This window comes from Phyllobates terribilis, unplaced genomic scaffold, assembly GCF_046119375.1.
Source record: "Phyllobates terribilis strain yellow unplaced genomic scaffold, ASM4611937v1 Scaffold_3__8_contigs__length_932513732, whole genome shotgun sequence".
In the NCBI taxonomy this organism is placed as follows: domain Eukaryota; kingdom Metazoa; phylum Chordata; class Amphibia; order Anura; family Dendrobatidae; genus Phyllobates; species Phyllobates terribilis.
The window spans coordinates 121,042,363-121,067,019 of record NW_027362763.1 but is presented as its reverse complement, the minus strand read 5'-3'; the positions used below and the strand labels follow the sequence as shown (position 1 = coordinate 121,067,019).

The following is a 24,657-nucleotide window of genomic DNA, read 5'->3' as shown; positions in this document are numbered from 1 at the left end:
GAGAACAGGGGCCAAAAGGCAAGAGGAAAAGACTCTGGGAAGACAGGGTGGGATCTGTGTCCCCCAATATATTCAATGAGGGAATGGATTTTATGGTATGTATAAAACTCCCTACTTTCCTGCAAAATTTGTAACAGCCCTTCCAAATGTGGTGCCAATCCCAATTGACAACTTTGCAAACCGTATTAAGAATTTGAGGTTTAGTGTACAAAGCTCTGATCCAGAACTATGCATCTCCATGGTTACAGACTACAAACTAACCCTGTGTAGTCAGAACCTGCAGTCATTGTCCTCCCATCTGCCCCATATTTCTTGCTAACGATTTTTTTAAAGATTTCCGTATCAAAAAAAATCTAAAAAACAAATTGTTAAAGAAAAATAAAATGTCTGGGTCGTTAGATTTTCTTTTTTAATTTATTTTACTCAAGAAAAATATTTCTTATTCAATCTTTCACTGCTGAGTGCGATCACACAAGCATGGTCAACGATATGTCACAAGGTTCTCCAGGAGTAAAAGTGTTAAGGCATGAAAAGACAGACGAGAAGCAGCCAAAAAAAAATAAAATTAAAACGACAATGAAATAAAATATAAAAAAGTACCAAGAATCATCATCATCATCATCATCATCTTCCCCAAAAACTACTTCCCTCGTAAACGATAATCAGTAAGAGATTGTCTTAAAATGTAAGTCATCTTCATGTTAAAGGTTAAGGCAACGCAAGCGTCGGGCTACATAAAAAACAATGAGGTCTCTGTAGAGTGGGGCTTATTCTGTAGGGTGAGTGGGGGTGACGTTATGTGCGGGAGGAGCGCCGCCAGGTTATACATCCTTCTGTGATGGGATGTAAGGTGGGGGAGGGTCCTTCTCCTTCTCTGGCATCTTCATGGCCATCTCGTATGTTGGAAGGATGTACTGCAAGAGAAAGGATTGGTCAGTGGAGCCAGCAAGTGTTAAAATGAACTGGCAGGTGGCCAGCAGCGGGTGAGCTTTCCGCCATTTTACCTGTGGAGGGGTCTCGAAGGCGGGATACACTGCGATCTCCGGCATGTTCCTGTTATTGATGTACTTGTAGCAGTTCCACACACAGTTGATCAGATAGGCCTGCAGGTGGAAAACACAAGTTATGGAAAGACATGACATCAGGAATGGAAGGGAGAAAGCCAAGCTGGGTCTGACAAGATCATACGGGCCATGTGCTGCCCAACAACCGGGACGTATATGTGGCACCCCAGGGGTCTGGTTGCCACAGTAATAGAAATATTATGTCTGAGAGCAAGTGGGAGGTTTCTCTCGTCAGGAGCCCTAAGCATGCAACACTGCCCGCCCAGACCTAGGAGGGGAGGAATCTGCCCTTATAAACTGGGTCTGGGGCGGGATTAGAGAGTCAGAGCTTGGAGAGGGAAAGATACAGCAAGAGCTCTGTAGGAGCAGGAGTGAGAGCAAGAGGCTGGAAGGCAGATAGCTCGCCTTAGCTGAAGACACTAAACCCGGACATGGAGTCCGAGGCTGTGGGGACATCCAGGTCCAGCAGCAGAATCCAACCGGCAGGGGATTCCAGGTCCTCTGGCCTTAGAAGCCCGGAGGCACGGTCACAAGCAAGGGACCAGCACCGCCGTCGTGGAGCGGAGGCTAACAGAAGGCCCCAAGTCACCGGCCATACGGGTGAGCACCACACGGTATACTCAGGGACATGGGCTACTTCTACCCGCTTACAGCAAGGTAGCCAGGAAAGAGTACAGATAGATGGGGAGGCCTAAAACTCTACCTGGCCAGGGGAGATCCTGCTTGCTCACAGACTGACCAGGCCTCTACTGCTAACCAGTACTCCCGGGAGGGTCTGCTTTATACCATCAGTAAAGACCCTGAACTGCACCACACGTCTGTGTTTCATCGCCGCACCATTAGTACTGGGAAGCTCACACCATCACTCCCATCATCCACACTAGCTGCCCTGAGGCAATACTTCTCCCGTGGGGAGTTATCCCATACTTGGCTGCGCTTACATCATCAGCCTCAGCGGCCTGCAGCGCAGCGGCGGTCCCCACTGACCGCAATCCATGGGTGGCGTAGTCGGACATTTGTTATTACACTCAGACTGCCACTGGTTTGACCACCCTGAGCCACGGACCGGGTCGCTGCCACACAGACTACCACCCCCAGCATCCCACCAGAGGCCCGGCTCCGGGTTCCCCACGCGGCCCAGGGGGCGAGTCATATACAGGCCCCACAGATGCCAAAAGAAAAGGCTTTTAGCCTCCATCATGTGAAAAGGTACAGCCATCGGTATCCACAAGAACATATCAGTGGTGGTGCCAACCTGAGGACACTGTGTGTAGTACACGTGTTGGGAGACCTAATTTACATTAAAGGGGTATTCCCATCTCCAAGATACTATCCTAATATGTAGTAGGTGTAGTAATAATATTAGCAAATACCTCCAATTAGAAATGTAGCAGTTTTTCTGATTCGCTATGTCTCTTTCCTTACGAGAAGGCATTGCAGGACCTTTGGTACCTATGATTACGACCACTAGCAACTAGCTGTCACTATATCAGTGGTCGTAACCATGGATACCAAAGGTCCTGCACATCAGGAAAGACATAGGGAATCAGAAAAACTATACTACGGAGGTATTTGCTATTATTATTATTACACCTACTACATATCGGGATAGGATCTTGGAAATGGGAATACCCCCTTTAATTTATTGGTAGCAGGCAAACAAACTCCAAACTTCCGGCGGGGGAACATGAGCTGGGCTATAGATAAGAGGCAGCCTTAAGTGTGGATTCAGCAGTCTGTGCAAATTGGTCTGATATTGGACCACAATGCACGGACTGGCCATGGTTCTCCCGAACCTGACAGTTTCATAAAAATATATGAAGCGGCCATGCCGGGTTTGGAGACCCCGCAGCCAGTCCATGCATTGTGCTGTGATCTCAGACTGATTTACAAGGATGTCTGAATGCGTCCTAACGGCAGCTGACCAAGTACTTAAATGCAGCCGATGACAGTGGTGTGATGAGGTGGGGAGGGCATGTGTTGACACCCCCCGCCAAGGTGTTTACCATGGGAGTCACCATAAAGTGCAATACAAAAGGAAGATGTATGATACAACCAGGCCTCAATTCATCAGGACCAGCATATTGCAGGTGGAGTAAAACGCGCCCAATTCCTAAAAAGATTTTTTAATAAGTTAACGGTAATGTCCGAGACCGGCGTAAAAATGCCAAATCATTGCGACACGGAGAATCTACTCATCAGATTATTTGTGGGGATTTAAACAATAGATTTTGGACCTGTGCACGGAGCCCATCTGTAGTCACTGACCGTAGCTGTGCCCCAATGGTACCAGGCAGGGGGCAATCAGCCGTGCTGCAGGGGCTCTGTACAATAACATGTTTTACCTTTAGAATAATTATTAAGGCGCCAGCAACCAGGACGATGAACAGGAGGCAGCTGGAGTCCATGGCAAGCATGTCATCTTTATATGGAAACTCCGGCTGTAAGAAACGAAAGGGGACAAAAAAAAAAAAAAATAATCTTAGGTTAAGAACATTTTATATTATCACAAGAGCACGCCAGAGAAGACTGAAGAAACGTCCAGGAGAGATTTCACATGATGCACCCCAAAAATAACACATGAATATCTTCGCAATGGAGCGGGGCAGCGCAAAATGAAAAAGAGCGGCAGAATGAGGGGTTTCTACATGTGATTTATCTCAAATTTTTGTAATAAGAGTTAAATGTCCTCTTTAAAAGAAGAAAATTATTTCCAGGCGTTTCCCCCACATCATAGTGCAATCCAGACATGCCTAAAGGCTGAGGCTGCAGTGACTACATTCCCTGCCCTGTGTATTATCATGGAGGTCTTATGTGCACAAGTAACGCTTACAGTCATCTTGCACGTGGAGGAGCTATTGGTGCACTTCACTTTAGATGATGATACCCGGGATAATTTAATTTTGCAAATAGCTCTCCACTAGAATGAAGGAAAGTCTGGCCGCAACGGGTTAAAATATCTGCGTTATTAGAGGGAATGCATCATCATCATCTACAATATCAGATAGCAATACAGTCATTATTTTCATATTGTAGATTATTTTTATTCTGCTTTCCTTCCATGATTATTGGTGCAGCCATCTTGACTGAGCTGCTGATACCTGCAATTAAAGGGAATCTGTCAGCAGGTTTTTGCTATGTAATCTGAGAGCAGCATGATGCGGGTGCAGAGACCCCGGTTCCAGCGATGTCTCACTTAGTTTACTGGGTGCAGCAGTTGTGAAACAATCACAGTTTTCTCTGCTGCAGATCTAGCAGAGCTCGGAATGCTGCGCACTGTACAACTCCGCCCACACCACTGATTGGCTGCTTTCTGTGTACACTGTATATTGACAAAAATCTGCTTACCAGTGATTAGGGCGGGGTTTGGACCAGGAGGCACGAGACACCTTGTCCTAAAGTGTTAATCTCCTGCTGATAAAACACTGATTGTATTGAAACTGCACAAAGTTTACAAAGTGATACAGCGCTAGGCTCTCTGCGTCTACATCATGCAGCTCTCAGATTATATAGCAAAAACCTACTGACACATTCCCATTAACCCCTTCACCACCTTGCAATTTTCCCAGTTTTGTGTTTCATTTTTTGCTCGCTTTCTTCCCAGAACCGTAACTTTATTTTTCTATCAATGTAGCCATATGAAGGCTTGTTTTTTGCGGAACAAGTTGTACTTTTGAATGATACCATTGATTTTACCATACAGTGTACTGGAAAACTGGATACAAATTACAAATGTGGTGAAATTGAAAAACAAACAAAAAAAAAAAAAAAAAACAACCCACAACCCAATTCCACAAATAGTTTATCATTTTATTTTATTTTTGTACCATGTTCACTAAACGCTAAAATAGACATGGCAAAATGACTCTGCAGGTCAGTACCAGTATGCACGTACCAATCATGTATAGTGTTTTTTTTTTTTTTTATTTAAGCGGTGAAAAAATAAAAAAATAAAAAATATGTTGCCAATTCCCTGAGACCCATAGTGTCTCCATTTTTCGTGATCTGGGAATGGGTGAGAGCTTATGTTTTGAGCTCAGAGCGGAGTTTTTTTTTTATTGATGCGAGGGACTTATGACTCGCTTACAGCAGGGCGTGTGTTAAATGCTGCTGCCACTAATGGACAGCGGGATTTAAGTGGTTAACAGCCGCAGGTGGATCTCGGATAGAGGCACATGACATCTGATCAGATCATCTGTCACGTCCAGAGAAAGATGCGGGCTCAGACGCTGAGCCCGCATCAAAGGCAGGGACACGACCCTGGACGTACCTAGACGTCCAAGGTCTTGAAGGGGTTAAGAGTTGGACCACTAGAAACAATAGACTTGAGGTGATCAATAACTTCTATGAGAGAGACTGTTGTTGGCATGCTCTGTGCAGAGGTCATTGTGCAGAGGTCATTGTGCAGAGGTCATTGTGCAGAGGTCATTGTGCAGAGGTCATTGTGCAGAGGTCATTGTGCAGAGGTCATTGTGCAGAGGTCATTGTGCAGGGAGGGAGGAGAGTTGAGATCATGTGTCATCCATTATGTTACTCTGCCAGTGATCAATGAGGTGTCTGCTGAAAAGAAGTGACAACCTATTATAGGGTTAAGTAAAAAGATATAAATAAATATTATAATATTTTAAATATGTTTAATAGAAAAAAACTTTCTTTTTTAAACGAGAAGTGATTTCCTGATTCACATTTCCTGGTAAATTGCTTCCAGTCTGATTGAACAAGGCTAAATAACCACGTGCTCACATAGTGGGTGCACATCTGCAATACCTGAATCCACCAGTGGGGGGCAATATCAGAACTAATAATCAGATATCAATCTTTATGCCATAAGTTCATATATCTTTATAGATGGATATTGAGGGCTAAAGCACTTTGGCAATTTACTGATTATTAAAATTTGCAACCGTTCTTGATATATTAACACTTGTTTACAGCTCATCACCTGGGAGACCGACCACTGCTGCTGTCTAGCTTGTAAACACTGAACTGAAGCTGGACAGGAATGAGAGTCAGTGGCGAGCTCCACTGATTCATAGCTTCAAAACAGTGCTTACAAGCTGAACAGGAAAGAGCTTGTAAGCACTTCCCAAGTTCTGCTGTCTAGCAGCGCTGGTCGGTCTCCTGGGCAACAAGATGTAAACAAAAGAAAAAAAGTGTTAATATCTCAGATTTTTTCAGAAGAATATGGGAAAGTTATGAAATGTCCTATAAATGTCTGTCCTATTCCTGATCTAAGGGTCTAGACTTAGCGGAGATGAATCTGTGCTGCAGTTTATGTACATAAGTAGGGAAGCTGCTCCTTAACAGATAAAAGGAAAAAAACAAAAACACACAGGAAAGGAATACCTGTACTCATCTCAGAACTCCTGGAGTGAACAGGAAAGCAGGATTAAGATAAGTACTTCTTAAAGCATATCTAAACTTTCAATAAACTGTGCATAAATCTATAGTCCAGTATATGTGGTCTCTGTATGCTTGATGTTTTAGTTTGTTTTTCCTCTTAGTTCATGTTTGGAGAAATTAGCTGCTCTGATGACATATACTCTATATATAGAATATAAGAGGAAAAACTGTTTTCTAACCTCTCAAATTCGGAAATACAGCAACAGGATCAATGAGGACATACAGTACAGACCAAAAGTTTGGACACACCTTCTCATTTAAAGAAATTTCTGTATTTTCATGACTTTGAAAATTGTACATTCACACTGAAGGCATCAAAACTATGAATTAACACATGTGGAATTATATACTTAACAAAAAAGTGTGAAACAACTGAAAATATGTCTTATATTCTAGGTTCTTCAAAGTAGCCACCTTTTGCTTTGATGACTGCTTTGCACACTCTTGGCATTCTCTTGATGAGCTTCAAGAGGTAGTAACCGGAAATGGTTTTCACTTCACAGGTGTGCCCTGTCAGGTTTAATAAGTGGTATTTCTTGCCTCATAAATGGGGTTGGGACCATCAGTTGTGTTGTGCAGAAGTCAGGTGGATACACAGCTGATAGTCCTACTGAATAGACTGTTAGAATTTGTATTATGGCAAGAAAAAAGCAGCTAAGTAAAGAAAAACGAGTGGCCATCATTACTTTAAGAAATGAAGGTCAGTCAGTCCGAAAAATTGGGAAAACTTTGAAAGTGTCCCCAAGTGCAGTTGCAAAAACCATCAAGCGCTACAAAGAAACTGGCTCACATGAGGACCGCCCCAGGAAAGGAAGACCAAGAGTCACCTCTGCTTCTGAGGATAAGTTTATTCGAGTCACCAGCCTCAGAAATTACAGGTTAACAGCAGCTCAGATTAGAGACCAGGTCAATGCCACACAGAGTTCTAGCAGCAGACACATCTCTACAACAACTGTTAAGAGGAGACTTTGTGCAGCAGGCCTTCATGGTAAAATAGCTGCTAGGAAACCACTGCTAAGGACAGGCAACAAGCAGAAGAGACTTATTTAGGCTAAAGAACACAAGGAATGGACATTAGACCAGTGGAAATCTGTGCTTTGGTCTGATGAGTCCAAATTTGAGATCTTTGGTTCCAACCACCGTGTCTTTGTGCGACGCGGAAAAGGTGAACGGATGGACTCTACATGCCTGGTTCCCACCGTGAAGCATAGAGGAGGAGGCGTGATGGTGTGGGGGTGCTTTGCTGGTGACACTTTTGGGGATTTATTCAAAATTGAAGGCATACTGAACCAGCATGGCTACCACAGCATCTTGCAGCGGCATGCTATTCCATCCGGTTTGTGTTTAGTTGGACCATCATTTATTTTTCAACAGGACAATGACCCCAAACACACCTCCAGGCTGTGTAAGGGCTATTTGACCAAGAAGGAGAGTGATGGGGTGCTACGCCAGATGACCTGGCCTCCACAGTCACCAGACCTGAACCCAATCGAGATGGTTTGGGGTGAGCTGGACCGCAGAGTGAAGGCAAAAGGGCCAACAAGTGCTAAGCATCTCTGGGAACTCCTTCAAGATTGTTGGAAGACCATTTCCGGTGACAACCTCTTGAAGCTCATCAAGAGAATGCCAAGAGTGTGCAAAGCAGTCATCAAAGCAAAAGGTGGCTACTTTGAAGAACCTAGAATATAAGACATATTTTCAGTTGTTTCACACTTTTTTGTTAAGTATATAATTCCACATGTGTTAATTCATAGTTTTGATGCCTTCAGTGTGAATGTACAATTTTCAAAGTCATGAAAATACAGAAATTTCTTTAAATGAGAAGGTGTGTCCAAACTTTTGGTCTGTACTGTATAATTATATATATATATATATATATATATATATTTTTTTTTTTATGTATATATGTGTGTGCGTTTTTCTGGAATATGATTCAGCACAAACATGCTCCCTCCCTCCTCCTCTCTTCATAGACTGAAGAAATATGATGTGAAGCATTTAGTGAGCTGTACCCCGAGACAGGGCTGTGGAGTCGGCGTCATGGAAATTGAGGAGTCGGAGGTTTGGCTTACAGACTCCACAGCCCCGCCAGTTAAAGAGGAAACCTTATTTAAAATATTGAAATGCACCCCCAAAAAGGCCTTTTATGACCTTATGGGGAGGCACAATGCGTGAAATGAAAAAAAAAATTATAAACTAGAAAAAAAAAATTAAAAATTAAAGTCCACACTGCTGTTACTAGCTCCACCGCTGCAAGAAAAAAAAAAAATAAATGTGATCGATTATAGGTAAATTACAGAAAGGGGTGAGAGAAAAAAAAAAAACATACATTATTTTGTGTAAATAAAATCTAGGCTCCACATATCAGGAGAAAAAGATGCAAAAATTTAAAATTTGAACGAGAATTTTCTTTTATTTTCCTTAAAACTGCATGTGCCTGGTTAATGGGGGAAAATGTGCCTGGTCTTGAACTGGTTAAGGGAATCTGTCAGGGCAAAATGCCATAATACAGTACGCACATCCCTGAAGGGCACCTTGCCCTAAGAACAATGGTACATATTGTTCCAAAATCCATGTACTAGAATCCTATTCTATTGAGCAGGACAGGAGACACGATAGGTGGTGATCGCACCGGCGTCCCAGTAGGTATCGAGAGGTAACGTCACCGGTCCTGCCCACCTCAATGCAGATGCGAACGGAGCAGGACCGACCATTTAATGGACACTGCTTGGTTTCATTTGGTGTCTCTCCTGAAATTTGGTTCAGGTGCACATCACCACAGTATAGGTGCTCGTCACCACAGTATCGGTGCACGTCACCACAGCAGGCTCTCTCTTAGATGCATGTGCTATATGTAAACGGAGCAGGGGGCGCACATGCTCACCACCGCTGTGGCGCCATCCCCAGCATAGGAAATAAAAGCAGTTAATGGGACACCGCCTTCAACCACTTATCCAGCCAAGCAGCTCTGGAGTAGAATTCTTCTGTAGAGGAAAGAGCCCAGCTCCGAGCATGAGCCGCATATACGGAGGTGATAACGTGAGCCGCCATTCACTACCACACAGGCAAAGTCTGTACTTACCAATTGCTCCAAATAGTCCTTAATCCCAGGCAGGTAAGTGAGGGAGCTGATGGTGAGCAGACACGTGAGGGCGAAGTCAAACAGCTGGTAGCAGAAGAACGGGATCAGCCATCCACCGCGGTGCTGCGGGAGAGAGACACGTTACATCGGGACCCCCCACCTCAGTACACCTATGGCATATCCACAGCAGGCGCTCAGCCATTTCTCTAGACTACCATTCAACAGAATGGAGAAAGCCGTGAATGAGCGGCCACCTCTCCTATCCCAGCAGTACAGGACTGTGCTGGAGAAAGAAGTGGGCCCCACCGCTGGGACCATCAGATATTTATGGCATTTCCCATGGACAACCTTCTATAAAGCTGTGATCACACACCGCAGATTGCGTGCAGAACTTTGTGACTAAGATATCCATTCCATACATGTGCATTCATTTCTGAGCAGATGGGACATTTCTGGAGCATTTTGCAATAAACCTGCTGCGCGTGAGCCTACCTGAACGAAACGCACACCTACAGTCATGACCGAAAGTGTTGGCACCCTTGAAATTGTTCCTGAAAATGAAGTATTTCTCCCAGAAAAGTATTGCAGTTACACACGTTATTTCCTATGTGTGTATTGGAACACCACAAAAAAACAGAGGAAAAAAAAGGCAAATTGGACATAATTTCACACAAAACTCCCAAAATGGGCCGGACAAAATTGTTGGCACCAACTTAATATTTGGTTGCAAACCCATCGGAATAAATTACGGCATTCAATAACTTCCTATAACCATCAACAAGCTTCTTACACCTCTCCACTGGAGTTTTGGACTCTTCTGCAAACTGCTCCAGATCTCTCATATGTGAAGACGTCTTCTCCCAACAGTAATTTTAGGATCTCTCCACAGGTGTTCAATGGGATTTAGATCCAAGCTCTTTGCTGGCCACTTCACAAATCTCCAGCGCTTTGTTTCCATCCATTTCTTGGGGCTTCTTGAAGTATGTTTGTTGTCATTGTCCTGCTGGAAGACCCATGACCTAGGACTCAAACCCAGCTTTTGGACACTGGGGACTACATTGTGACCCAAAATCCCTTTTGTAATCTTCACATTTTATGAAGCCTTGCGTACAGTTAATGCACCCACCCAGTGCCAAAGGGAACAAAACAACCAAAGACATCTTTGAAACTCCACCATATTTAACTGTAGGTACTGTGTTCTTTTCTGGTCCTCATTCAGTTTTCAGTAAACAATAGAATGATGTGCTTTGCCAAAATGCTCAATCTTGGTCTCATTTGTCCACAAGACGCTTTCCCAGAAGGATTTTGGCTTACTCATACATTTAAGCAAACTGCAGATTAGCCTTTTTTAGGTTTCTGTCAGCAGTGGGGTCCTCCTTCATCTCCTGCCATAGCATTTATTTTCATTCAAATGTCAACAGATGGACCATTAGTGTCAGTACAAACTGAGTCTGCAGGAAAGCTTGAATTTCTTTGGAACTTGATTGGGGCTGCTTATCCACCGGACTATCCTGCATTGCGAACTTTCATCAATTTTTCTCTGCCGTGCACTTCCAGGAAGATTAGTTACAGTGCCATGGGTGGTATACTTCTTGATTATGTTGTGCACCGTGGACAAAGGAACATCAAGATCTCTGGAGATGGACTTGTAACCTTGAGATTGTCGATATTGCTCAACAATTTTGGTTCTCAAGTCCTCAGACAGTTCTCTTCTCCTCGCTTAGTGTGGCGCACACACAGACACACAGTGCAAAGATTGAGTCAACGTCTCCCCTTTTTTTCTGGTTTCAGTGTGATTTTCATATTGCCCACACCAGTGACTTGCCACAGGGGAGCTTGAACAAGCATCACATGCTTGAAACAAAGTTGTTAACCCACAATTTTGGAAAGGTGCCAATAATTTTATCCATTTTTGAGGTTGTGTGTGAAATTATGTCCAATTTGCACTTTTTTTTCTCAGTTTTGTGTGTTGTTCCAGTACACACAGAGGAAATAACCCAGTGTATAACAAAACGTGTGTCATTCCAATAATTTTCTGGGAGAAATACTTCATTTTCTGGGACAATTTCAAGGATGCCAACTCTCTCGTCCATGACCGAATGTGTCCATCACATGGGACGGACAATATATCCATTGGAAGTGAACTGCTCCTATCCAGTGACTACAGAGAAAAGTATGAGGACTATTATAAACTGTATACATTCTCAACTCAGGACTCGCTTTACCCCCCCATTACTGCAGGTAATTAGAGGTCTATTAATCTATAAATCTCATACCCCCAGAGGATTTGGCTTTTCCTGAAGTGGTCATACATATACGGAGCAGGACAGCAGCCATAGCCCTGTATATAGGACCATTATATGATCTTGTCAGTAGCCTTGCTGGGTTCAGCAGACTATACTAAGGCCATTGTATTACTTGTCATCATGGGGATTATTCGGCAGCTCACTAGTTAGTAGCGGCTCTTCTGTACTCACAGTGATCGCTCCGTAAACCATCATTGCGCTCATAGTAAACATCAGCAGGGAGATGGCAAACAGGACGCAGGCGTTCTCTGCAAGACAAGGCGGCGGGACGTCACACGGCAGAAAGTGCAAACACGTATGTCACCCATTATTATGCCGTGCCGTTTATATGCAGACAAAGCCAGGAAGGAGTGGAGGAAAAAAAAAAAAAATAGTCTACTCCCCCCGACTGACTGGGCTCAGGTCTGGCTTTGTCGCAAAAAAACTGCACTTGTGATTCCAGCTCAGCAGGAAAAAACAGGCAGCTTGTGTTTTATAATCCATTTATCTAATACTTGCAGAGACAGGAAGTGATGATGTACATAGTATGAGCCCCCACACAGCCCCCCAATACATACAGCGTCAGCCCCCTCCAATGCATACAGTGTGAGCAACCCCCACGCATCGCCTCCCCTATATACAGCGTGAGGCCCCCCCGCAGCTCCCCCCTATATACAGCGCGAGCCCCCCCCCCACAGCTCCTCCCTGTATACAGCGTGAGCCCCCCCCACAGCTCCTCGCTATATACAGCGTGAGCCCCCCCACAGCTCCTCCCTATATACAGCGTGAGCCCCCCCCACAGCTCCTCCCTATATACAGCGTGAGCCCCCCCCACAGCTCCTCCCTGTGTATATCATGAGCCCCCCCACAGCTCCTCCCTGTATACAGCATGAGCCCCCCCACAGCTCCTCCCTGTATACAGCATGAGCCCCCCCCACAGCTCCTCCCTGTATACAGCATGAGCCCCCCCCACAGCTCCTCCCTGTATACAGCATGAGCCCCCCCCACAGCTCCTCCCTGTATACAGCATGAGCCCCCCCCACAGCTCCTCCCTGTATACAGCATGAGCCCCCCCCACAGCTCCTCCCTGTATACAGCATGAGCCCCCCCCACAGCTCCTCCCTGTATACAGCATGAGCCCCCCCCACAGCTCCTCCCTGTATACAGCATGAGCCCCCCCCCACAGCTCCTCCCTGTATACAGCATGAGCCCCCCCCACAGCTCCTCCCTGTATACAGCATGAGCCCCCCCCCACAGCTCCTCCCTGTATACAGCATGAGCCCCCCCCCACAGCTCCTCCCTGTATACAGCATGAGCCCCCCCCCACAGCTCCTCCCTGTATACAGCATGAGCCCCCCCCCACAGCTCCTCCCTGTATACAGCATGAGCCCCCCCCCACAGCTCCTCCCTGTATACAGCATGAGCCCCCCCCCACAGCTCCTCCCTGTATACAGCATGAGCCCCCCCCCACAGCTCCTCCCTGTATACAGCATGAGCCCCCCCCCCACAGCTCCTCCCTGTTATACAGCATGAGCCCCCCCCCACAGCTCCTCCCTGTTATACAGCATGAGCCCCCCCCCACAGCTCCTCCCTGTTATACAGCATGAGCCCCCCCCCACAGCTCCTCCCTATATACAGCATGAGCCCCCCCCACAGCTCCTCCCTATAAACGGCATGAGCCCCCCCCACAGCTCCTCGCTATATACAGCATGAGCCCCCCCACAGCTCCTCCCTATATACAGCATGAGCCCCCCCACAGCTCCTCCCTATATACAGCATGAGCCCCCCCCCACAGCTCCTCGCTATATACAGCATGAGCCCCCCCCACAGCTCCTCGCTATATACAGCGTGAGCCCCCACAGATCCTCGCTATGAGATGTGCAAACATCCCATACACATGGAAAGACAAAAAAATATAAATAAAACCCCAGCTCTGCTCTAGTGTATACTATATATTATCCTCCTCTCTGCTGTAGGTGTCGAACTCCATTTTAATCTTACTTGTCTTATAAATCAATTCTCAATAAATTAGATCACGTAATTGTACAATGTGTTTTTCTGCCTGGCATCTTTTTCGTATAGGATTTATCTACTTGGGCCCTCATCTGTGAGCGGATCATGGATTTAGAAAAGGATCAGGTCATTTGCTGAGATGAGAGTCCTCAAAACTCCCTGTATATAGACAAACAGGTATCCACCGCCCGGCTGTAACCCCTCACCTGCCACCTTCTCCGAGGCGTAGTAATTTCCGATCACTTCATACTGAATGTCGACAGTGGGCACGGTGTCGGGGTGGGTGACTTTCACGGTCAGAAGTATTCCCATTAGCAGGTTCACCACCTACAGGAAGGAGAACAGAAATCTGGTTAAACTTTGTGGAGCGCACACAGACTAAACGGTAAATCGCCGGCTCCACGGACGATTCCACGTCAGAAAATGGCGCCTGTAAGAGAGTGGCCAGACGGCTGGACTAGGGAGAACCCCAAGTAGTGGACAACCCCTCTAAGATACTGAAGCAGTTTCCTCCCGCATTAGGCATGTGTGGCCGCACGGCAGAAATTGGAGGTTCGGCCTCAAATTTCTACTTTGCATTTTGCTGCAGTTCCCCGTCAGAAGATTAGTGTGAACGTTCCCCAACGCTGTGAAGGCGCGACGTCTGCATTGCACATATCCACTAACCAACCATCCTATCTATTCTATGACAGCGGGGCAGGGATGGGCGCTCCAGGCCGGCCCCATGTTCTGCACATTCACTACCATGCCATCCTACTCCGCGCTCACATTCCTGATCTTCCCAGGCAACAATCTCAAATCTGTAAGGAAAACAAATGCTGAGAGGAGGTCGATAACCTCGCTCCACGCCAGCACGGCTGACATTCAGAGACAGAACTCTGCCCACCGACCCAAGAGCCCGACACGTCTGCACTACGGACGCAAGATCGGGCACAGCCGGGAAAATGTCCAAAGCCGAACTTACATCGCCACATCTGACCGAACACCCATCACTAATAGATTTCCTTTGTTTGCTTTCCCATCTGTTGCAACTGCTCATATCATATCCAGAGTGACACTGTATTCAGCAGAAGGCATCAAGAGTGTCAAAAATCTAAAAATTACTGCAAAAATGCAATGAAATGGGGAGGGGGGACATTTTATACTAGTATGTCTAACGCATACGTACCCTCCAGCCCAGCTCAGAAACTGACAGTGTGACTGCAGACTTGTCGATTTGGACTGGACAACCCCTTTAAGCTTTCCTCCCTTTCTACATGATCTGCCATCCCTAATAACTGATGCATTCCCCCTCTTTACACTTTGATCTGCTATGTGCAATTTATAACCTCCCCTCGGCAATCTCTAATACCGAGAGAAGGGATGGAGCCAGCAAACAGGACAGCCAGCTATGTATAAGTTTTGCACAGATGCAACAACTGCAAAATGGGAAAAAAAAAAAAAAAAGTCTATAATCTTTAAAGAACAAAAAAATTATTTTTGACAATAAAGCTATAAATTTAATCCGTGTTACAGCACCATTCCAACCATGTCTTTATATTACAAATTCATGGTGACAGGTTCTCTTTAAGGCATCACTTGCTCAATAAAACTTGTTCTGCACAAACCCCTGGTATTCACCATGTCTTCAGTATTTCCTTGTTCATTACTATACATAAACTGCCCAGACTGGATCTGTCAAGGCCATAACAAAATGGTCATGTGCAGCAAACACTTGCCCCAGGGCAAAGTCAATGCCTTTCGGTTATGTGCTTATGCAGTATTATGTCGTAATAATTTTGAATGTGCGTTTTTCCAAGCAGAAACCACATCAAGAAACTCCTCTCTTTTGGGTAGTTTTCCTTTTCCTGAAAAAAGTGGTTTGGAAGAGGTTTTTTTTCTTTTCTAAAGCGTCCTTTGCAGCCTTTTGATTGGACGGTGCCTATTTTGGAAAGGTTTCCTCAAGAATCCACATAAAAGTAACATGCACTTTTTTTTTCCTGAAGAAGTTCCCGGTGGGGGAAAAAACCCAAAAGCTACACATACAAACAGCAAAGTGGATTTCCCCTAAAAATGAATTGCAAAAGTTTGAGGAGGATTTTGAAGAGGATTCACATTCACCCTCATCAGAGCTCGCTCACACGAGCGTATACGTCGGACGGGAGCTATCTGATGTTTTACTAGAGCACTCGCACCAGTATTGTTCTATGGGGCAGCGCAGATCAGTTTTTTTTTTTTTTTTTACAAAAATTTCCATCATCCTGCGCAAATCGTACCTCACTCAGCCATACAGATCTATGGGTGCTTGGAAAAAGAATTTAACTGAACTCTGATGTCATCTGATGGAGGACTGATTTGTTCACAGACCCAATGACTTGCATTGCAGTTTTTGACCTGACCCTCAAACTTTAAGAAAAAAAAGGTTCGTGCTACAATTTTTTTGTTTCTAAGTCCGGACTGTATCGGCATCATAAGTCAAATATGGGAAAAATCAGCTGATCGCTGGGCCAGCTTCACTTGGAAAATGCCCCTATGACCAGTGACTGGTTGCAGCTATCACACAGGTCAGCATGTCATTTATGGAGCCCGGGGACCAGGGGCGCGCGTCGGCCGGGGACCAGCAGGGGATTAGTAACATGCTGCTCTGTTAGCTCATGGCTTTTTTTTTTTCTTCTTTTTTACGAAACACAAACATTACATTATGGAAAATCCCTTTAATTGTGGGCCAGTACCCCAAGTTACACTTGTCATAGTTAAGATATATGAAATGCAACTTTTTAGAGCAATGATACACAATTGCCAAGGGGAAACCAAACTATGGCCATGATCACGCTTTGCTGGTGTCGCCGTCTCCTGTGACAAGTCCTGACCGCGGTACATGGCACGCCTGAATACTCAGGAACTCCAGTTGTGAAACAAACGACCATATAAAAGAGAATTCTTCCAAATTCCTCTTCTGAGCCGATAGTAAAAAGGGTAGTCAATTGGAAAGTGACATCTCTCAATGCCCTGGCTGGACAAGTGGGTGTAAAGTGGAGAGAACTTGGCACGTCCATGCCACACACAAACATCCCACTCGTTTCAGTAAAGTACGGTGTAGTGCTTCATTTATCCTAAGGTGGCGCTGTAGTGGACAACATTCTCCAGAGAACTTTCTAAAAAAAAAATGGATTTGAAACTCGAGAGACTATTCTTTCTTTGAAAGTAGCCTGTCGGCACAGAATGACTGTTCAAACCAAGCGCACAGGTGCTCGGTACAGCCAATCATGTAAGTGCACCTTCCCACCTACTTGCTCTCCTATCTCCTCCCTTCTCTGGCTCTATAAAACTAGAGCTATCAATCAAAAAAAAGAGAGGGAGGGGGTGGAGATAGAGGGGAAACAAGTAGCACTTAAAAGTTTAGCACCCAAATTAGGCTCGGAGATCGACACATCCCACTTTACTTGAATATATATTGCAAATATGTGCCGAGAGGTATAAGCCACGTGTCTTACTACATACTGGAAAAAGCAACAAGACTCAAGAACAACAAAAAAATAAAGGTTTTAAATCAGAATTGTCAGAAATGGCTCCCACCGCTTCCCCTTTCCGGGACATGCATCGTTTCACCCCAATCAGTAATGGGGCTTCAGGAGCTCCAACCCCACCTAGATCTGTGAATTTCTCCGCCGCAGCTCGTTAGTGATCTATAATAACGTCTAACCATTTGCATAGAGGACGGCAGTAGCTGACGCCCATCTTAGTGGCATGGCGGTCAGCACTGTTGCTTAGCAGGCCTTGGTTTCGAATCCAACCAAGAACACCTCCATGAAGTTTGTATGTTCTCCGGGGTCTTGTCCGGGCTCAATGGACGCTGCCCAGGTCACTGGAAGACTAGCCAAGGAGCTCGAGCAACAAAGGAAATAATGCAGTGAAATTCTTGCTCTTCCGCACCGGCTTATCCCTTAGCGAGGATGAATCGGCAGGAGGCGGAATTGGAGAAGACCATGAGTAAGGCTATGTGCCCACGTTGCAGAAATGAAGCAGAAAATTTCTGCTTCATTTCTGCAAGTCCTCTCCCGGGAAAACGCATGCGGAATTCCGCACGCGTTTATCGCGCGTTTTTTGTGCGTTTATCGCGCGTTTTACACATGCGGAATTGCCTTGCGTTTTTTATGCATTGCTCAAGGCAATTCCGCTTGCGGAAACGCAAAATTAATTGACATGCTGCGGATTTTTGAACGCAGCATAAACGCTGCAGAAAAATCCGCAGCATATGCATAGAACTTGCGGAATCCCCTTGGGGACCATGGGGAGCGGATTACCTAACGTTTTACAAGCGTTTCCGCTGCGGAAATTCCGCATCAAAAACGCTTGTAATCCGCAACGTGGGCACGCAGCTTTACTCTCATCAGAAACATCTGCTCCCGATACCAGAGGACAAGGAGAGTGGTGCCCAGATGGTTGTGACCATGCTAGCCCTGCATGGTCACATAAAAGGCTGCGTGCCCACGTAGCGTTTTTCAAGCGTTTATGCTGCGGAATTTCCGCAGCATAAACGCTTGTGAAACGCTAGGTAATCCGCACCCCATGGTCCCCAAGGGGATTCCGCATGTCCTATGCACATGCTGCGGATTTTTCCGCAGCGTTTATGCTGCGTACAAAAATCCGCAGCATGTCATTTAATTTTGCGGAAGCGCAGCAGAACTCCCGCCATTGACTTGCATTGAAACGCATAGAAACCGCGACTGTACATTTCTACAAGCGGCTTCTATGCGTTTCTATGTGTGGATGGTACCCAGTTCTGGAGGAGAGGAGACTCTCATCCAGACCTGGGTACCATTGTACCTGTAAAAAAAGAATAAAATAACAAATAAACTTATATTCACCTGTCCGGCGGCTTCTCTCTGAATGCCGGCATCGCTTGAGGACCTGCGGTGACGTCACAGTCATGTGACCGCAGGCCCTTCACCGCTCTGTCTCGCGATATGCCGGCAGCCGGGAACCAGACAGGAACGAGCGCTGCTGCACACACCGGGGCCTCGGGGGTGAGTATAGCTTTATTTGTTTTCATTTTTACGGTTCACTCTATATAAATCCATGCTGTTTGCATGGATTTATATAGTGTGACCTAGTTGTCAAGCACTTTCCAAGTGATGCTATCGCCTGGAAAGCGCTTGTCAATCTGCATGCGGAAACGCATGTGAACCCGCATGTGGATCCGCATGTATTCTGCAGGAAAAACGCATGCACAATCTGCATGCGTTTTTTCTGCCAGGGAGATGCAGAAATGCTGCAGAAATTTTCTGCTTCATTTCTGCATCGTGGGCACATAGCCAAAGGAGGTCTCTCCAGGACTTTACCACCATGTAGGACAAAACGATAGGGTCAGACCAGACAATTGCATGGGAAAAGAACAAGAGACTAAAATACAGAAGTGAAGATAACGTCAGGAAATGACTACTGGGCAATGCGAGAGGAGCAGGATCTCTGCTTGTGTGACCGGCAGTGTCGGAGGTCAGAGCACGTGACATCAGAAGAGATTACACCGACACCGCACTAAATACACCAAGGGTGTCGCCGTGAAGCGAGGACTATCGTTACTGAGCAGATGGATGCATTACTGGAAAGCCTTGGGGTCTGTTACACCAGGAGCCAACTTAACATGCCGAGTAGCCAAGCTCAGGCTGCATTCACACATCCATGCGAAATGTCCGTGTGCACGCGGACCCACTGAGTAAAATGAATATATTCACATATTCATTAAAATTATAGATTCGAGAACAAGATCAGAAAAAACAAACTCATTGCACGTGTTATTTTGAGGATGTACACAATGAAGTAACAAAAAAAATTAAAAACAGACAGCACACCAACACTTCACATGTATATGTGAATGCAGCCTTAGGCACAAGCATATTAAAGTGACCATACACCCCCCATACCATACTGTGTGCCAAGCACAGGTTGTACCACAGAGGAATGCTCCCCTATATAGTGTCTAAGGCCACGGCCCCTCTATCAGTATTTTTTCTCAGGAGTGGAACAATCAGAGAAAAAGGTATAAGGCTATGTTCACACATTGCGTTTTTCAGCGATTTTTCTGCAGCAAAACCTGATCTCTTGGCAGGAAAGAAGCAGGTTTTGGTGCGTTTTTCAGGATCCCAAAGTTCTCCTTTTGCTTCTACCACAGAAGCATGAACACAGGTCACCAATGCAAGACATATGAGAAATCATATTAACCAGAACTACAAATGTAATGGTGGGGGGGGGGGGATTGTTCAGGAATAGTTTAGACACTGGCAGTGCATTGAGTTTGTAGGACACTATGGTCTGCCATTCAGTTGCACATGCATTGTTCAATTTCACACCTCCCTGAGCCACAGGTATTACTCAATCTCACACCTAGCTCAGCCATTGTTTACAATGTACAAATCACTAATTTACACTCCTTATACAAACTACCATCTCAGTGACCAAAACAAGATGGTAAAAATTACAAAAATAAATGTGTGGCACATACTGTTGTACTTGCTTATTTCCACTAAAAACGCAGCAGAACCTGAAAGCTATGTTCACACTAGGTGTTTTTTCACTAACCATTACTTTCAATGGGTGAAAAAACGCTGAAAGAAGTGACATGCTCTATTTTGCAAAAAAACATGCAAAGTACAAAATTGTGATAAAAAAAACCCCAAGATGTGTGCATGAGATTTCTGGAATCTCATAGACTTTGCTGGTACTGTAAAACGCAACTGAAAATTTGCATCAAAAAATGCTGAAAAAAATCAAGATGTGTGAACATAGCCTAATAGAAACAAGTGCACAAATTCTGCATTTATCACCCACTCCTGGAACGTCTGAGAACCTGTTTCCATTTAGAGAAACGCTATCACATATCCACAGGGGAATGCAAAACTGACATAATATTCCAAAAGGAAAAATAGTGATCTGTAAACCCCAGGCCGAAATGCAGAGGAGGCAAAAGAGAAGTACAGGGGAGTCAGCGAGCGAAAAACTGCACAATCTCACAAGTCAAGAAATTATTCACCATCAGTGAACCTGCAAACCCTGCACACATGTGGCGTCTCCAAACCCCAACTTCACCCCTTCTATACGCCTATAGGAAGTCATGTCAGGGTCTAGAGCCCTGCAGCCGGGCCAAGGGTCAGACTGACACAGGAACCACATTCACGTCACCGCCGTAATCAAAGCAATCGGCACTTATGGAGAATCAGTCCCTGTATAATGAAGAGTTCTTCTGTGTGTCTACATATCACCACTATGGCCGCCATTTTTGCAATGTTAATTCTCTCTCAGAAAGCCCACCTTATGTGCCAGTGTGGCGAGAGTCAACCAGGTCTATAGACTTGTTCACATGTAGCGTTTTTTTTATTCAGTGCTTTATTTGTACGGGGAAAAAAATACAGCGAAATAAAAGATTTCTAAAATCTCATTCCCCCCCTCACATCCCTACTTATATATAAAAATACACCTGCAATTTTCACACTGGCCACTAGGCCTAATGCTAGACTCCTACTGCCTGTTCTTTACAAAAGACTGACAGGCGCAATATCAGTAAAAAATATTACAATGACTGATAACACCTCCATATACAGTAGATAACACCAGATCCACCATTCACAATAGGTGATGTCACAGCTCACCTCCTCCTCCTCCTGTACAATGACTGATAACACCTCCATATACAGTAGATAACACCAGATCCACCATTCACAATAGGTGATGTCACAGCTCACCTCCTCCTCTTCCTGTACAATGACTGACAACACCTCTATATATAGTAGATAACACAGGATCCACCATTCACAATAGGTGATGTCACAGCTCACCTCCCTTGTACAATGACTGACTGCTTTAAGTACATTTTTGATGTCAGACGTTTGGACCTGTGGATCTCGGGGTCCCTGGTGGCTCAGGGGAATGGAGTGTGCAGAGCTGAGCAGATCCAGTGGTCTGAGCCCAGTCCCCGCTCTACTCTCCACGGATGAGCAGACCAGTAGGAGCACAGTGCTCCACTGAGCGCTCTCACACCTTTATTATACACAGTTGCTATGACATGTCAAAAGTTTTTGTTAAAGTTTATTAACCCTTTAAGCTATGTCTATTAAAGCCTTTCCAATGCATTCATAGAGGAGTGACTGGAAAGTACTGACGGGGAGAAGTTGACCATTAAACACCAGACAAAATAATTACAGGCAGCAATAATCACCATGGTACGATTATGGCAAAAAACAAACTTTTAAAATCGAATTTTGTTTCAGAAATTTGTAAAAAAATAAAATAAAAATAAAAAAGTTGGTCTGTGTTGTAGTTTTTTCTTAGACCAATAAAGTCTAACTTATTTCCCTGTGGATGGAGCTGTGCGAGGGCTTGTTACTGGTACCATTTTAAGATGGTACACCATACACCCAGCATAGGACGGCGATTACAGCCAACATCAGGAGATGTTAGAGGAGATGGATCCCGACATTATGGAATCCCCATCACTCGAGACACCTCCCTGTAAGACGTGAGATCACTGAAGCAGAAGACTAACCAGAGGAAATGCTGCAGATCACATGGCGGGGACAGCGGGGGGCGCTACTGCCAGAGGACAATGCCGAGGAGGCTGCAGGACCTCTACCTGCACATTGTCTGGCACCACGTCCTCATCTCTTCTGCCTCCTCACCATCTTGTCTCTTGTTAACAGTCTTGTTAATTTTTTGTGGCAATCCCCCCCTCACCATCATGTGCCACATACCGCCTGTAGCCGCTCAACGCATGGGCCCCATGTTATACCCCATACTCCTCTATACTGCCCCTCTCACCATTTTATCCCTGGCTTTTAACCGCTCCCTACCATGTCTCATTCTCCATCACCACCCTGTGCCTGTATCTTATGCATGCCCCCCTTCCAAGCCTCCCCATATATTACATATGTTCCCCCCTCACCATGTACCTGTATCTTACATAGGTCCCCCAGTTACTCCGTATGTTTCATACATCCTCACAAGACCCTATATGTAATTACTAGGGTTGATCGAGTATGTTCTGTCTGAGTATGCTCGGCCGAGCTCCGAGTATTTACAGCTGCTCGGTGATATGGTTGAATCGCTCCCGTGTGCATGATTTGCGACTGTTTGACAGCTTTATTACATGTGAGGAATGTGTAAGAAATACTGCCCCCCCTCCCTCTCTCTCTCACCCACTGCATCCCCCCTCTCGCCCCCACATTCTCGCCTCCTGCTTCCCCCCGCTCTCTCGCCCCCACTCTCACCCCCTGCTTTCTCGCCCCCTGCTGCCCCCATCTTTCTCTCGCCCCCCCATTCTCGCCCCCTGCTGCCCCATCTTTCTCTCGCCCCCTGCTGCTCCCATCTTTCTCTCGCCCCCCGCTGACCCCCCCACTCTCACCCCCCCTCTCACCCCCCTCTCTCGCCCCCACATTCTCACCCCCCTGCTTCCCCCCGCTCTCGCCCCTCGCTGCCCCCTCTCCCCCACATTCTCGCCCCCTGCTTCACCCCGCTCTCGCCCCCCGCTCTCTCCCCCACATTCTCGCCCCCTGCTTCCCCCCATCTCTTTCTCACCCCCATTCTCACCCCCTGCTTCCCCCATCTTTCTCTCGCCCCCATATTCTCACCCCCTGCTTCCCCCCGCTCTCGCCCCCCGCTGCCCCCCCACTCTCACCCCCTGCTTACCCCCGCTCTCTCACCCCCTGCTCCCCCCCATCTTTCTCACCCCCTGCTTCCCCCCTTTCTCGCCCCCTCATTCTCACCCCCTGCTTACCCCCGCTCTCACCCCCCTCTCTCTCCCCCACATTCTCATCCCCTGCTCTCCCCCCATCTTTCTCACCCCCACATTCTCACCCCCTGCTGCCCCCATCTCTCTCTCTCAACCCCTGCTGCCCCCATCTCTCTCTCTCTCACCCCCTGCTGCCCCCATCTCTCTCTCTCTCACCTCCTGCTGCCCCCATCTCTCTCTCTCTCACCTCCTGCTGCCCCCATCTCTCTCTCTCTCACCTCCTGCTGCCCCCATCTCTCTCTCTCTCACCCCCTGCTGCCCCCCTCTCTCTCTCACCCCCTGCTGCCCCCCTCTCCTCCATTACAGCACGGCCCGGGCCCGCACGTTGCTGGGCTGCAGAGCTCCTCCGGCCGCTGTCAGTCCCGGGCTGCCGTCCTCACCATGTACTTAGTGCCCAGGATGATGGTTCCGGTGCGGACATGGCAGCAGCCGCAGCACCTGGTGCTGTACAGCCGGTCCCGGCTCCGCTTCAGATTCATGCTGCGTATCTCTCTCCCTCCGTTACAGCTTCTTCTTCTTGTCGGATTCTGAACGAAGACTCCAGGACGTCACACGTTAACGTGCTTCGTCATGGTCCTGGAGGCGGGGCCAGAATGTTGCGGCGCCAGCTTTGAAAAGGGCAAATAACCCTTCACAGATCAGAGCGGCCATTTTTGGTGTTGGCACGGTAAAGTATCATCCAATCAGAGCTGGTTTCCGGTGTTGTTGATGTAACGCGCGCGCTGGCCGCCAGGTGTCGCTGCTCTGCGGTTGTGCTGACGGCTGCTGCGTCATGAAAACTTTTCTTTCGGTGTTGATTGAACTTTTTAAAACTTATAAAAACTTTTGGGGAGAAGCTGCGGACACGGTGCAGGGGCAATTATGGGGGCGTTACTGGGTGGGCAGTGAGCTAAGGGACAATTCCCCACTTCAGGTGTGTACTGTGGCTTGGCAATGACGTGAGCAGCATTAAAATGCGAGAAGAGGTCGTTATTGGAGTTGGGCGTCCACGAAGGAATTTACATGAAAATGCCAAGTCACACTATTAACCCCTTCCTCCCACAGACAATT

The 24,657-nt window shown here is 46.4% G+C and overlaps 1 protein-coding gene across 1 annotated transcript; it reads right to left on the bottom strand.

The window, feature by feature from the left end:
- Positions 1 to 395: 395 nt before the first annotated feature.
- On the bottom strand, positions 396 to 24,182 carry LAPTM4A (lysosomal protein transmembrane 4 alpha). The gene is made up of 7 exons (XM_073674115.1): positions 23,988 to 24,182; positions 14,054 to 14,174; positions 12,027 to 12,103; positions 9,550 to 9,672; positions 3,410 to 3,505; positions 1,005 to 1,103; positions 396 to 914 (listed from the first exon to the last, which is right to left on the bottom strand). Exons 1-7 carry the CDS (start codon positions 24,084 to 24,086, stop codon positions 822 to 824), a joined length of 708 nt encoding a protein of 235 aa, XP_073530216.1. The 5' UTR covers positions 24,087 to 24,182; the 3' UTR covers positions 396 to 821.
- Between the last annotated feature and the right edge of the window lie 475 nt (positions 24,183 to 24,657).

What these genes read in the sequence shown, in the direction of transcription:
- LAPTM4A (XM_073674115.1), bottom strand. Translation starts at nt 24,086, where the DNA reads ATGAATCTGAAGCGGAGCCGGGACCGGCTGTACAGCACCAGGTGCTGC. An exon ending in TCCTGGGCACTAAGTACATG is followed by an intron (nt 14,175 to 23,987) that starts GTGAGGACGGCA and finishes TCCTTCCTGTAG; the next exon opens with GTGGTGAACCTGCTAATGGG. An exon ending in AGGACTATTTGGAGCAATTG is followed by an intron (nt 3,506 to 9,549) that starts GTAAGTACAGAC and finishes CGTTTCTTACAG; the next exon opens with CCGGAGTTTCCATATAAAGA.